Genomic DNA, 15,740 nt, shown 5'->3' on the forward strand with positions numbered 1-15,740 from the left:
GTACATCTCAGTGAGAAAATTTCAATTCAAAAACATTACTGAGCATTGGAAGGAACAAAATGATGAGCGAACAGCCCCAGATTAGATCCCAAATGTACAGGGACCCGGCTACTATGCGAGGCGAGGTGTCTGCACAGGTTACAATAGAAGCCCCCATGGGGTCTACAGGCACGATAACCCACTCACTTCAACTCCAACCACCTTCCTTCCATGCTGAACGCAGGAGCCTGCAACCCTGAGGCTGCCTCCTAGGAGTCTTGGGCCAAGGGATGTCCTAGGGGTTAAGGGCATGACCTCTGATCCAAGAAAAGCTGAACTCCAGTGCTGGCTCTGCCATTTACCAACAGGGCGGCCTCAGGAAAGTTGGCCAATGTTTCTGGTTCACTTTCCTCATCTGTAAAATGTAGAGACCATCGCATCCCTCACATGGCTAGAAGGACCACCTGAGGATAAACATGAAATACTTAGCATGTAGGAATGGCCCTGAGGCAGCAGCCACTACTGTCACTGATGAAACAAAGGCTTCAAGCCAGGTGCCTTGCGTTTTGGAAGGTCACTTCCACGCTAAAGTGTCGGAACAGTGCTTGCGCCCATTAGGGATGCAGGTGAGAGCATGCCGACACCAAGGCCGCCTGCTGGGTTTAACACCTGGGAGGCCTCAGAGGTACCCACACCTGAGCCTTGAGGCAGCCCTGGGCCTCGGCGCTCTGCCAGGCTGCGGCCCTCTGGACCACCTGGGAGAGGACTTCCCTTTCCCGGCATTGCCCCTGCACTGGGGCCTTTCACCTGCCCCATGCCAGCAGCAAGGCTGCCATGCGCTGAGGGTCCCTGTCTGTGCCCCTCCGCCTACTCCTCTGCCACTGCATTCCAAATCTCCAGGAGAAGAGGCACCGAGCAACCATCTCTGGTCAGATCCCTCCAATCACAATCTTTCATGAAAGTCAAACCGCAGGGAGGTAGGAAAGGGAGCCACTGCCCATTCAGGCTCTTCCTCGCTGCCCCTCTGTAATCTTCAAGCCCTGCACACGTGCTTCTACTGCATGAAGGCCTGGCAGGGTTTTGTCCAAATGTGTCCCGGGCCCTAGAACCCTAGAACGAATGCTCAACCCTGCATTCTGATCTTATTTATTCATTCATTCATAGATGCATGGATGCATTCATGCAAGAAATATTTCTCACCTGCTTAATTTTCGCCAAACACTGTGCTAAGCCGTCAAGTTCCAACAATGAACAAAGAGACCCAGGCCCTGCCCTCGTATAGTTTATAGGCTAGTGGGAGAAACAGGTGCACAAGTAATTAAACCCCAGCCTGAGAGCCGTGATGGGAGAAGGGCAGGGGGCTGTAGGAGTGTGCCTGACCCAATTCTGATGGAGAAGACTTCCTGGGGGCAGTGATGTCAGCTTTGACATAAGGGGTCACATGGAGGGACAGTGTTCTTGGCTGAGGAACCAGCATGTGCAAAAGCCCAGAGACAAGAGACAACATGCCACTTCCTGGAACCACAAGTAGTTGGGGTGCTGGGCCTATGCCAGGAAAGTAGCCACAATGAGGCAAACCTACTATCTTCTGAAAGAGTCAGCTGTAAAGATTGCACCCCTCCCACACTTGACCCATCCAACTGTAGGATGCAACAGACACTTCCCCAGCTTTCATTGAAATCAATTTCTCCTTGCGCAGCCTTGTCCTGCTGTAGCTTTTACAGAAAACTTTTCCTGACGTGCACAGTTCTGACCTTTATTTCCGCACCCACTTTTCATGTCAGGTCGTCTATCCTCTTCTTACTCCCCAACCATTGCTGGCAAGCCCCTCGGGTTCACTCTTCATCCCTCGTCTTCCACCTGCCCCCGCTTCCTGGGAATCCATCTGCTCCTGGGGCTCCACCCCACCCTTGTCTCTCCCCCACTTTCCCATTTCTCTGGGGGAGCATTTACCAGCCATTGTTGGGCCTCTCAGAGAGGCTGTCATCCTTCCTTCCTCCCCGTCTCCAGGTTTTTTTGTCTGCAATAGTCTCAGATTTGACCCCCACTTTAAAACTTTACTCATTTTAAAATTTTCTTTATACGTGTTCACTTTGTGAAAATTCACTGAACTATATACCTACGGTTTTTTAACTTGTTGCTACAAATATTATATTTCAATAGAAAGCTTACATAGAAATTTCTTTATATGTACATACATGTGATATTCCATAAATGACCAATGGAATCATTCATATATACCATTTTTTTAGTGCTATCATTTTTTTCCCCAGCCCTTCCTTTTTTTTTTTTTTACACATATAAATCATTGTCCCTCCGTACCTTACCTCACCCCCAGGTAAAAGATGTGTTAATAACCTAGTATACACCCATCCCTATTTTCCAATGTTCGTGGATGCATGTTTGTGTATCTACCTCTATCTACACTCAAGGTTGTAATTATTTTACAAAAGTGTAATCATACCATATATAGTTTTCTGCACTTTGTTATTCTCACACAAAAATACTTCCTGGTAGAGATTCCATGTCAACTACTTATGTTCTAATTCATATTCATTGTGGCCATATAACATACGGGGCATTCTAATTTTTTACCACTCTGAACAATGCTGAATTAAACATTCTTATACAGACATCGTGAAACTCTGGTGGTTTATAGATAAAGGATAGATCCTAACAAGTGGGATTGCTGGATCAAAGGGTACATGTATTTTTAATTTTAAGAAGTGCTAACAACTTTTTTTTTAAAAAGACTGTTCACATTTCTATCTGCAGCCTAATAAAGTATCCTTTTCCCTGCATATCCTAGGGTTTAGCATTTATGCTAAAGAGCTGTCCTCAATAAGGCAAAAGCAGAGGGCAATTTTACTTTTTCGCCCTCTGTCTCTCCTTCTTGGCCTCTTGGGGAGAGGAGTCCAGGGACGCCCAGGTCAGGGGCTGGTCAGCTCCCTGTGGGTTTGGACTTAGCCCACCAGCAATTTGACTCAGAGGGAAAAAATGGGTCCGAGTTAGGAGTGGAGAGACAGAGCATGGTTTGGTCAACACAAGCCCAGAATTGCCCTAATAACCCTCTGACCGCTTCTTAATTATTGCCTCTCAGCACAGGCCATGGGGCTGGGAAATCTTCCAACTACATTTCCTGGGCTCCCATGCCAGCTGGCTTCTTGTGAGGTTCTCCCAGTGGGGGGCAATGACTGCAGACTAGAAGGCAAGAGGAGGGGAGAAGGAATTCTCTTCAGTTTCTAGCCTCCAGCTTCTCCCAGCTGCCCTAGCCCCAGCCAAGCCCCACCCCTCAGAGGGTCCAGCATCATCAGGTGCACAGTGTGCCTTTCTAAGCAAGCTGAGACACGGCTGCGCAGGGCCCCTCCTCCAAGCTCCTGTCATTTTGATAATGTCACCTCTCTCTCCTTGTCACCCCAGCCCTGGAGTGTGTGGCAGGCAGCCTCTAAGAGCCCCCAGTGATCCCCACCTCTTGGTATTTACAGCCTTATGTAATCCCCTCTTCCTCTTGAGTAACTTGCCTCTAACCAACAGAATATGGCAACATTGTGGGGCTGTAACTTCCATGGTTAGGTTACAAAGGATTTTAACTTCCATCTTTCCCGCAGACTTTTCACTTGCTGGCTTTGATGAAACAAGTTACCATGTTGGAGAGACCCACATAGCTACGAACTGAGGGTGACAAACAGCCAGCAAGGTACTGAGGCTCTCAGTCCAGCTGTCCTCCAGGAACTCAATCCTCCCAACAACGACATGAGCTCAGAAGTGGATACTTCCCCAGTTGAGCCTTCAGACCAGACCCCAACCCTGGCTGACACCCTGACTGCAGTCTCATGAAAGACATGAAGCAGAGGACCCAGCTAAGCTGTGCCTGGATCCCTGACTCACAGAAACTGTGAGATAACAAATAGGTACTGTTTCAAACCATTAACTTGGGGGTAATTTGTAATGCAGCAACAGATAACTAATAATAGGCTAGAAGCCACTATCTGTATTTACTAATATATAGATTACCTCGTTTCCTTTTTGCTCCTTCAGTCTTCCAATTACCATGTTACTGATTCCCTGTATTGAATTATTTTAGAATATCTAACACAGTTTGCGTTTTCCTGACAAGACCCTAACTGGTACTTATTAGGGTTAGTATCCCCTGGCCTAGTATTTAAGGTTCTCTACGATCTGATTCCAACCTATTTTTCTAACCTTTTCTCTCCTGGCCCCTGACATAACAAGTCAATCCCAAACTAGTCTGCTCACGTCCCGTGAACCTGCCTCGTGCCTTCTCACATCCACCTCTCCACAAAGGCAGTGGAGTGGGGTAGGAGTGCTCATTGGCCTCAGCACCAGCCCTGTGTTTAAATCCTGGCTCTACCTCCTACTGGCTATAAGGCCGTAAGCAAGTCAGTGAACCTCTATAAACCTCAGCTGGTTTTTCTGTAAAATAGGGATTAAAAAAGCATTTGCTTTTAAGAATCCTGCAATAGGTACAGATAAAGAGCAGAATGCCTAACTCACAGAAGGTGCTGGGAAAAGTGACAGACCGTGGCTCCCACCTCTGCTCATGCCTTCCCTCCATCTGGAATTAGCATCCCTCACTTTCTGCCTAGCCAAATACTTCAGGAAGCAACTTCTCTTCCAAGCTGCCTTCCCAGAGTTCTCCCTTAAACTCATGGTGTAATTTCTCTATCACGGAGCCTGAGGTTTCCACTGACGTATCTTGTGTCCGGGGGTGGGGGGGGGGCGGGGGGGGGAGGAGGAACTCATCTTTAGTTCAAGTATGTGGCTTTAAAATATCTGAAGCAATCAACAGAATCAAATCCACCTCTTCCCCCCTACAAGTTTACCACAACTGGCCTATCAATATGGCTTTGCACCATGATTATTGAAGTATCTAGAAAGCATATTAAGACAACTTGCCTTATGTTTTAAAAGAACCCAAATGCTTAGGTTACAATCCTATCCTATCAAAACCAGACGTTGGGTATGAGCCTAAGACATAAATTCCCTGTTAATTAAAAAAATAATCAACAACTACTGTACCCAGACACAAGTCCAGGACGGTGTGAGAGTACGGCTGGCCTCACCTTCATCTCAGGGTACATGTATCGGTGGATGGAAGGCAGCCAGTAGACAGGGGGCAGGCTGCCGCCTCTCCCGGGACCAGCATGGAGCACCCCTTTCTTGTCCTCATAGAACGCAGCCAGATGAGAGTAATGTCCCGGCGTCTCCAGCTGGTGTCTGCACAACACACACACACGTGCCCAGTGAGAACAGCTCTGGCCGCAGCTCTGCCACTCACTCCCCCGCCCCAAAGACTCGAACACTCAGGGGCAAAGGGCCTGATAAACTAAAAAGACCCCCTTTTGAAGTTGCCCAGGATGCCTCCCTTGGTGTTACAGAAGATCCTTAGGAAAAGCTCAAACGCAGAGTCTTAAACTCCCTGACAGCGCCTTGGAACACATTCTCCTTCTCATGGGAAACAGGCAGAATTAACAGACTATGACTAATGTCTATTGTTCTCAAGCAAGGTATGCTAAAGACTGTGTGCTTCCCAGAGAATGGCTGTTGGCTGTGAGAAGGGATAACTTTGAAGATCACAAATTCCCTGCTTAACGCTGCTTTTTGTCTAGAAATCATGCTTGCTTGCTTTCTTTGTTGTTATAAAAGAATAAGAGGAAGCTTATCTCTCAATGTCTCAAATAAGGGAAAACAATTATTACTAGATGTCACTAAGGGCTCATAATTTCTGCACCAATAAAGTAATAAAAAGCTCAGAATCTGTTCTTTTCCCACTCCCACCCTGCTTGGCCGGCAGAGACTTGGCTGTGGGTAGCCCTGTCAACTGACTCCAAAACCAACAAAGCTGCATTGAGGCACTGGGCCACCTGGAGAACGGCCACCACCTCAAGCTGAGCCCAGGAGCGCTGTGGGTACTGTCTGGCACTATGTGTAATGGGGGTGTATTGGGTTGAATTGTGTCCCTCCACAAAAGATATGTTGGAGTCCTAATCCCCAGGACCTCAGAATGTGTCTTTATTTGGAGATAGGGTCTTTACAGAGGTAATCAAGTTAAAATGAGATAATAGGGTGGCCCCTAATCCAAAATGACCGGTGTCCTTAAAAAGGGGGAAAATTGGGCCACTGACATACACACAAGAAGAAAGCCATGTAAAGGTGAAGGCAGAGATCAGTGATGCATCCATAAGCCAAGAACACCAAAGACGGCCAGCAAACCACCAGAAGTTAGGAGAGAGACAAGGGACAGATTCTCCCTGACAGCCTCAGAGGAACCAACGCTGCCAACAGCCTCCAGCCTCCAGAACCGTGAGACAATACATTTCTGTCGTTCTAAGTCACCCAGTTTTTGGTACTTTGTTACCGCAGCCCTAGGAAGGTAACATAGGGAGGAGTAAAAGGCACTAAAACCTTCTTAGCCCATTTTTACTTTTTCAGTGCCCTACAATTTCCATCATACTGCAATAATAAAAAAGAATCAGAAGACAGCTTTATTGAGCAAGGCGAGGCATGTCTAATTATGATTGGTCCTGGAACAAGGACAACAGGCAATCCCCCCAACCTGACATTTGTTGGCTTATTCCTAACGCTGACACAAAGTGCTCAGATTCAAGATTTTCCTTGTCCCACTGGCAGCCAGCTGCCCTCCAGCCATCTCCACTCCAGAGTGACTCACAGCTCCCGACGTCAGGGAGCTGCCACTTCTTCAGTGGCACTTCAGGCTGCCACTTCTTCACTGTGAGATCTCAGGCAAGCTGCTAAACTTTTCAAAATCCACCTATTTTTCTCTCCTTAAAATGCAGATAATAGTACCACCTCAATATTATTTTGAGGTGTAAATGAAATAAAGAAGAAAAAGTGCCTCAAACAGTTTGTGACACATTTCAGACGCTCACAAAACATTAGGTTTCTTCCTTCCGAGCTATCCTGCAGCATCTAGCCAGGCCCACAGTGAGGGCTCAGAAACAGTGGGTAAATGGGGAAGATTCAGGGCAAGCCCCAAAAGAGACCTTCAGGCAAATTTACATTTTAAAAAGAAAAAAATCCACATCAAATACATTCAAAAAATGATTACTAAAATCAGTTTCTCTCTGAATGATAGCTCTGTAATTTGGGGATTCCTATACATTCTATTTTAAGCTTTGCACAAGGTGGCAGTCATGTGACATAACAATAAGTGACTATGGGAAGGGGGTGTGCTTATAATCATTCCTTTCACTTTTACAAATGTTCATGTGCCAGATGGGAAGTCCATGGTGGCTAAGCCGTATTTGACTATTCTGAGAAGATGGCAGGTTTCAGATACTCTTCAGGGATGTGTGTCAAATTGATGAAAGTTTGGTTAATACAAAATAACACAAAGACAATTAAGTTCAAAAAGGTAGTTTCAGGGTCCTGTCCTCTGATAGCCTGAGCGATCACTGACTGATGGAACAGAACAAGGCAATAACAGGGACTACAGAACTATACAAACATAGACATAAACATAAATTAGCAGTTCCTGGATAAATGTTAAACAGCTGTTGTATGAAACTCACAAAATGTAAACACACTGCAGATTTTGCAATAAACAAGATTGATCGCCAAACCACAAAGCCAAGATAAACCAAAAGGCATTGAAACAAGGCTGATAGTACTGAAAGGTAAGCTGGTCTTCAAAGATGATGCAAAAAGAGACCTTCCCGGTGATCTTACCCAAAAGCATGCATAGGTGAAGAAACCACCACACTGAAATGTAAGCCAAGCCACCCTCAAAACTGTCCAAGAGAAGCCATGGAAACTGTAAAACCTAGAGAATAACTGGCATGATATATGCTAGTGATCTGAAGCCATAGGCTTCACAGCCAGATCGAGGATTCCCCCGCAGGACCAGACACTGGGATATTCCTTAAGCCCACAGCCCCCTTCGCCAATACAACAGAAGCTTATGTGACCACGCCGATGCCCACTGCAACTAACCCCACCTTCCCCTACCATATCCTGGCAATAACGCACCCAGTGTAAAAACCAGAGATGCCTCTGTGCAACAACTACACTTCATCACTCTGGTGTATTCATTACTGGTCCAAACTAGTCTGTCTTCTGGCTTTGCAAATACGGAAAAACAGGCATTCCCATTTACTGCTGGTGCAGGTACAAAATGGTACCACCTTTCCGAAGGGTCACTTGCAATATGTTACAAATTGTACACTGTACATACCCTCTGACCCAATGATTCCATTTCTAGGAATGTAGCCTAAAGAACGGTATACGAACAATCGTTTACCCACAAGAATGCTCATGTTTACAGTGGTGAAAATAACAAACAATCTAAATGCCCAATAACAGTGAAATAATTAAATAAATTGTGATACATCTATATATTGAAATGCTGTGAAACCACCAAAATGATGTTGACAACTATTATTCATGATATACCGGAAGGTTAACATACCAACTTAGAAAATTTAGATATTGAATGACTTCAGTATTCTTTTTTTTTTAAATTAATGTATATACACATATTTATACATGGGAAAAAGATTAGAAGGATATAAATGTTAACAGCAGAGACCTCTGGCTAGTGGGATTATGTTCGTTTTTTCTTTGAGCTTTTCTCTCTTTTTCAAAGTTTTCTACAATAACTATATGTTAATTTTATATTTCGTCTTTTTAAACTTTTCATTATGGAAATTTTCAAACACACACAGAAAGCAGAAAGAAGAGAATAATGAACTCCATGTGTCCATCACTTAGCTTCAACAATGACCAATATTTTATCAATACAATTACATCTATACCACACCCCCCCACACCACTTTTTCCCCCAAAATGTTTTTTTTTTTTTTTTTCCCCCAAAGCCCCAGTAGATAGTTGTATGTCATAGCTGCACATCCTTCTAGTATGTGGGATGCGGCCTCAGCATGGCCAGAGAAGCGGTGCGTTGGTGCGCGCCCAGGATCCGAACCCGGGCCGCCAGCAGCGGAGCGCACGCACTTAACCGCTAAGCCACGGGGCCGGCCCCCCCCGGAAATGTTTTAAAGCAAATCCCACATCATAACATTTTACCCTTAAATACTTCACTGTACATCTCTCACTGATAAAGTCTACCTAAAAAATAACATCACCACCATGCCATTACCTTGCCTAAATAATGAATAATGATGCCATAAGATAAATTAATACCCAGTCCACATTCAAATTATACCAACTGGCCCCCAAATGTTATTTTATAGTTGGTTGTTTGAATCACAATCTAAGCAAGCTCCAAAAATGTGGTTATATGTCTTAAGTCCCTTTTATTTTATAATGCTTCCTCTTCCTTTTTCTAATTTATTTTTAAAAATTTTTAATTATAAAGTAGTTCTCCAATATCTTCTGATTAATAAAAAATAGTCATAGAAAGGACTCTCTAACTAGAGAGATATTACAGCCAAGACTTATGGATGAAATCCTAATAAATAAATTTGGGATATCAAAAGAAAGAATGAACACAAAACACTGATTTGGTGTTTGCAGAAATCAAGTCTATTAATTTATACAAAAGTCACCGCTGCAGTCAAGTACTATCTCTGCCTAGAGCTGAGCTCACCTCACTATGCTTCTTTCTTTTCCTCAAACTGTCTCATGTAAGTCTCTTGTCTCATGTTACCTCGAGCCCTCTTTAATCACCAAGCTGGAAAACCTTTCTAGTTATGACTCAAAAGCTTGAAGCCATAAAAAGATTAATGAATTCAACGAACAAAAGCATCTGCATCACAAAAAATGTTAAAAGCCAAATGACAAAGTGGAAAAATATTTTTACTTTATATCACAAAGAACAAATCTATTATACGAAGAACTCCTAGAAATTAATAAGAAAAGGACAACAACCAAAAAAAAAAAAAAAGAGTAGCAAAGGCTAGAAACAGTTCACAGGAGAGACAAATGACTCAAACATACATAAAGGTGTTCAATGTCACCTATAAGAAAAAGGCGAATTAAATCTATACTTATGTACCATGTGTTACCCATAATGCCAAAAATCAAAAAGTTTTATTTTTGTGTTGGCAATGTTGTGAGGAAACAGCATTCTCCTGCTTTCCTGTTGGGCATGCAAAATGGTAAAATCTCTATGGGAAGCAATTTGACAATATGTATTAAAATTACAAATACATATACCCTTTGAACCACCAGTTTTTCTTCTGGAAATTGAATGTACACATATTCCGCTCATGTGTGAAATGATACTTGTTCATGGGTATTCAGTGAGCATATCTGTAAGAGTACAAGACTGGAAACAACCAAACGTCTATCAATAGGAGCCTTGATAAAGAAAGCACAGTTCTTCTATAACCGGCACATAACACAACTGTGAAAATCAATGAAGACACTCTCCATGTACTGATATGAGAAGATCTCCCTGACACACTGTTGAATGAAAAAGGCAAGGTACAAAACATGTATATAACATGTTACCTTTGTATGAAAAGGGGGAAAATAAGAATATACACTTTTATTTGTATATACATATTCACAAACTTTGGAAAGATATATAAGAAATTAACAGTGATTACTGGGATTAATGGATGGATGTGGGAACTGGGTGAAGACTTTTCATTTTATGCCAGTGGTAGAGACTGCCTCTTCTTTCTTTAGTATTAGAACCTTCCAATTTTAGCTGGTCATATGGCCACCCAGTTAAGGACCACATTTCCCAGACTTTATTGCTGCTAGGTATGGCTAATAACTAAGAACTGGCCAATGAAATGTGAGCAGAAGTGATGTGTTCAACTTCTGGGATTCCTGTGTCTTTCCCCTTTCTGCAGCCTGGGACATGACATGGTAATGGTGAGTCAGCTTCTACAATGTATAAGAGGACAATACTTTAGGAGATGGCAGAATAAAAGACAGAAAGACTTGGGTCCCAGGATGACCCAGGGGAACAGAGCCACCTACCAGACTGGACTGCTGCTCTCCCTTGGGGACCGTCATGCTAGAAAAGCTGTACTTCTATCTTGTTTGAGTCACTGTATTTTGGGTCTCTCTCTTGCAGCAACTTAACCTGTACTCTAGCTAAAGCAGAAAATGATACCTAGAAATGAGTTACTACAGTATCAAAAACCACACTGTGACATTGACTTAGCAGCTGGTAAGGGAAGGTGGTAAGAAAATAGATATTGCAGACTAGAAAGCTCGTAACCCTTGTTATACTGAAGACAGACATTTGCTAGAACTTCAGTAACTTGAAAGACAGGCCCTGTGTCATCTGAACTTGTAATTTTAGGGGAAGGTGTTAAAAATAGAATGTTGATTGCGCCTTATTTTTAGTGAGCTACTATAAGAGTAAGATGAAAATTGGCCAGTTGGCAAGGAGAAATGGAAGGAAATATAGCCTCAGGGCAGTATGTACTGAGTTCTGCAATATAAATTAGTTGAGACTTCAATCATTTGGGACCCCATGGGACTGCAAAAGCCAATTGCTTTTGCACCCTTAAAGCAGGAAATAAAAATTTCTTTCAAAGCCTCTATAACATATTCTTGGCCAGATACAGGAGTCGGCCCATTTGTAAAGATCAGATTTAGGGTACCGCCTCAAGGCAGTTACCGTTGAAATAAGGAAAAGACGGATAGGCCAAGAACAGATACCAGTAACTAACCTACAGTCCCCTGACTTAAAAATTAAGACCCAAAAGAGGTCTTTGACGGTGGATACTTTTACCTAGAACCAAGTGGAAGCAAACAGACCAGAAGCCTATTTAGTTTTTGAGGGATCCGTATTGTCACATGCCTGCCCTAAAAAAGCTCGTGAGTTCTCAACCCTTAAATGTCTCCCAAACCTACACCAGCAGGAAACACGTTCTAAAGCTATGCAGCCTCAAGAAGGGCATGTTCTTCAATGCCAGCTTCAGAAGTGGTTGTGGTAGAAAATGGATAAAGAACCTCCTAGAAGGCAAAGCCAGGAGCCATGGAGGAAAATGGACAAGGGGATTCTAAAGAGCAGAGCCAAGGTTTAGCCAAGGAGCATACTGCTCTGCCAGGACAAGGAGTCTTTGCAATCCCTGCTCAACAGAATTTCATTATTGTTATGGACTAATGACAGCTTCTATTTCTCATTTTTCCCTTTTCCAAATAGGAGTGTGTATTGTGGTTTCTACTCTATCTTCCATGTTGCATTTGGGAAGTAAGGAGTGGATGGACATGTCTATTCTTTTATAGGTTTTCAGGATAAGAAGAACCATATGCTGATCTAATGAAAAGGATTGCCTCATATCACACAGAAATCCTGGATCTTAGACTGGAGGCATTAACTGGATGAGCCTCTAGGATGTCTCTCTTGGGGTGGGAGGAACGTCCTCTCTGTATGGGAAGAGGAGTACACACAGATACGTAGCGGGTCAGAGGGGAAAAGTGAAGCAGAGGCTGCTAATTTTTTCTGAAAATCCATTTGTCTCTTCTCCCTGTTTGTAACAGAAGCCCCAGAATTTTAACTGGTCACAGGGTGACCCACCTAGAGACTAACTACCCCAGTCGCCTTTGCTGTTAGGTGTGTCTTTGCAATGGAGAACTTAACAGTGGAATGAGAAGTGATGTATGCAACTTCCGGGTCATTCCCTCTTCCCTGTGGGCTGGAATGCAGACACAGTAGTGGTGAGCAGCTTTGAACACTTGAGAAGAACATCTTAGAAGTAAAAAGAGGGCCGGCCCTGTGGCTTGGTGGTTAAGTGCGCGCGCTGCAATGCTGGTGGCTCGGGTTCGGATCCCGGGTGCGCATCGAGGCACCACTTCTCGGATCCCGGGTGCGCATCGAGGCACCACTTCTCCGTCCATCCTGAGGCCGAGTCCCACATACAGCAACTAGAAGGATGTGCAGCTATGACATACAACTATCTACTGGGGCTTTGGGGGGAAAAAATAAAATAAATAAAATCTTAAAAAAAAAAAAAAAAAGAAGTAAAAAGAAAACACTCTCAGGATTTGGTGGAACAATGAGAGAGAAGAAGCGTGGGTCCCTGAACGATTGCATGAAACAGCAGGCCACCCACCTTGATCACCTGTCTATTCCAGACTGTTACACACGAGAGAGAGAGCCTTCTATCTTATTTGAGCCACTGAATTTGGGGCGTCTGCTATTGCCACTTAGTCATAACCCTAACTAATATAAAACCTCCTTACGATTTTTGGCTTTTGAACCATGAGAATGTATTGCCTACTTGGGAAACTAATTTTTTCAAAAGGAATAATTTTTAAAAAGTAACAGGATCCCAATAAAAACGTCCTTTTTTGCTTTTTTTAACTCCATAATATTACTTCTAAGACACAAAACTGAGGAAATATTTCAAATACAGAAAAAGATATATTCATGAAGGTGTTCGCCACAGCTCCAAAATGTAGAGGAGCAGTTAAAAAAAGAAATTAGAACCATGCTAAATGCTCAACCATAGGGAATAATCAAGTAAGCTTATGGGACAGCTGTAGCATTAAAGAGCTATTAAAATACTCATCAAAATGATAAACATGAAGGACAATGGAGAGAAAACATATATATAACTGGTACTCCTGAAGAAGGGAAAAGATAGAATAGAAAAGTTGAATATTTTATTACAGAAGGAAAAGTTCTTGATTTAAAAATAAAAGACATATCTATAGATCAAAAGGGACAAACTATCCCAGAAAATAAAAGTTTAGAAACATCACAGATAAAGAAAGAATCTATAGGGATCTAGACAGAAGAGACTTCCCGGAAACAACCAGTATCAGAAGACAGCAGAGCAATATTTACAGCATCCTGAGAGGAAGAAAGAGTCAAGAGGTTTATACCCAGCCAAGAGTAAAGGTAACAGACCCACATTATCAAGCACGCAAAATTTCAGGGAAGGCAGCACGCATGATCCTTTCATGGGGGCCAAAAAAAGGGCTTGATGGCAAAATCCAACCAACCAAGAAATAAATCAAATCAGGAATTCAGGAATGCAGCAAGCCACAGTTAAGCCCGGGATGTGGTCATAAACATATAACTGAGACTTAAGAACAGTGGGATTATAATTACAGAACTAAATGTAAAAAATCTAGCAATATTTAATAATTGAGATATGAAGACAGGAGAGGTGCTGGGAAGAAGTATAAGAACAGACTCTGTCTACAGTTGAAATACATCCTAAAAACACCAATGAGGGGCCAGCCCAGTGGAGTAGTGGTTAAGTTCGCGTGCTCCACTACAGCAGCCCGAGGTTCACAGGTTTGGATCCCAGGCGCGGACCTATGCACTGCTTATCAAGCCATGCTGTGGCAGGCATCCCATATCAAGTAGAAGAAGATGGGCATGGATGTTAGCCCAGGGCCAATCTTCCTCAGCAAAAAGAGGAGGATTGGCAATAGATGTTAGCTCAGGGCTCATCTTCTTCACCAAAAACAACAACAACAAGACCAATGACACCTATACAAAGATTTGTGCACCCTGCTGTATATATGTTATTTCTCGATAAAATAAGAATGACACCCTATTTTCATGTTTTTCATAACCTTTTTTCTTAACTGTGGGGGAATATTTCAAGAAATAATATACCTTATAGTGAAAAAATATTCACTTAAAGTTTGACAATTCCTTCAGTTTTATTTACTCCTTTCCTCTGATATATACAAGTAAAATGAAATTTAATATATTTCAAACTAGCTTATTTGATAAAATTAAATCTTCATAAAATATTAATCTTATTTTTGTAAAAGTATTTCTATATTAGAATGGCATTCACTGAATATTGACAAAGGATATCTCTCTAAGGGTTAAGATTTGGGAGTATTTTTAAAAATTAATTTTTACTTGATTATAAATTTTAAAATAATAAAAATTTTTTCCCACAAACAATAAACTTCACGTTCTTTCAAAGGTGATGGTCAAGAAAGATTATGTTATATAAAAAAATCAAAATAATGATAAATTTTAAAAGTAGAGTCTATAAAACTGTGTATACAGTATGATGCCAAGTATATATTTTTTAAAGTACACACACACGCATACCAGAAAACAGGCAGATGTGCTAAAATTTTAACAGTGCTTCAGGGATTAGGGATAGATTTCTCCCTCAAAATCTGAAATGAAATTAAATTACTTGTATAATGAAAAAACACGAAATAACTCACAGTTTTGCTGCCTCTGTTAAAAATCCCCTTCCTATTACCCCAAATAATAAGCAATTAGGTTAAAAAATTTAGCTTTTTACCTACCTGGGGCAAGGAGGTAATTATTGCAGCTTTAGGGTAAACAAAGATCACGTACATGTCAACAAATTATTTAATAAAACAAAATTGATGATGATATAAACTGAAAGCAAAATCTACCCCAGCTTCCATTACAGTATAAAGAATCATTATGCAGGACTTGGGTTGAAACACAAAGACCACCACCTGAGGCATGAAACACGGCCACGGATGTTCTTGGAAAGGCATCTGTTGTTTTGGCACACAACCTCTGTCTCTGAGGGCTCATCACATACACACCAGCTGCCTCCCCGCACGTGTATGTGGGCCACGTACCGAACTTGGTTCTCCAAGAAGTGCATGTAGCGGTACAGCAGGGTGTAGGATGGAGAGAGGATGCCCACAGACTTCATACGTGCACCCCGCTCCAGCTCGCTTTCCACGGGCATGTTGGCAAAGCAGGCCAGGCCGAAGAAGGGCCCCTTTCGGAAATAGCTACAATAGATCAAATGTGTAGTGTGGCTCGAAGTCAGAGAGAGAAATTTTGTCTTGCTCTGCTTTCTTCTTTGAGATGCAGTCCCAAACAAAAG

At 42.5% G+C, this 15,740-nt stretch overlaps 1 protein-coding gene across 3 annotated transcripts in view; it reads right to left on the reverse strand.

Annotated features, from left to right (window-relative positions):
• Positions 1-15,740, reverse strand: part of DENND11 (DENN domain containing 11) — a 42,595-nt gene that overhangs the window by 11,172 nt on the left and 15,683 nt on the right. For all 3 annotated transcript variants that reach the window (XM_087431842.1, XM_004430686.3, XM_087431850.1), the window contains exons 3-4: positions 15,487-15,645; positions 5,064-5,217 (exon numbers count right to left, since the gene is read on the reverse strand). In XM_087431842.1, coding sequence (XP_087287968.1) covers positions 5,064-5,217; positions 15,487-15,645 — 313 coding nt within the window. The remainder of the gene's footprint in view (positions 1-5,063; positions 5,218-15,486; positions 15,646-15,740) is intronic.

This window comes from Ceratotherium simum, chromosome 1 (assembly GCF_057802395.1).
Source record: "Ceratotherium simum simum isolate JZ-2026a chromosome 1, ASM5780239v1, whole genome shotgun sequence".
NCBI lineage: Eukaryota > Metazoa > Chordata > Mammalia > Perissodactyla > Rhinocerotidae > Ceratotherium > Ceratotherium simum.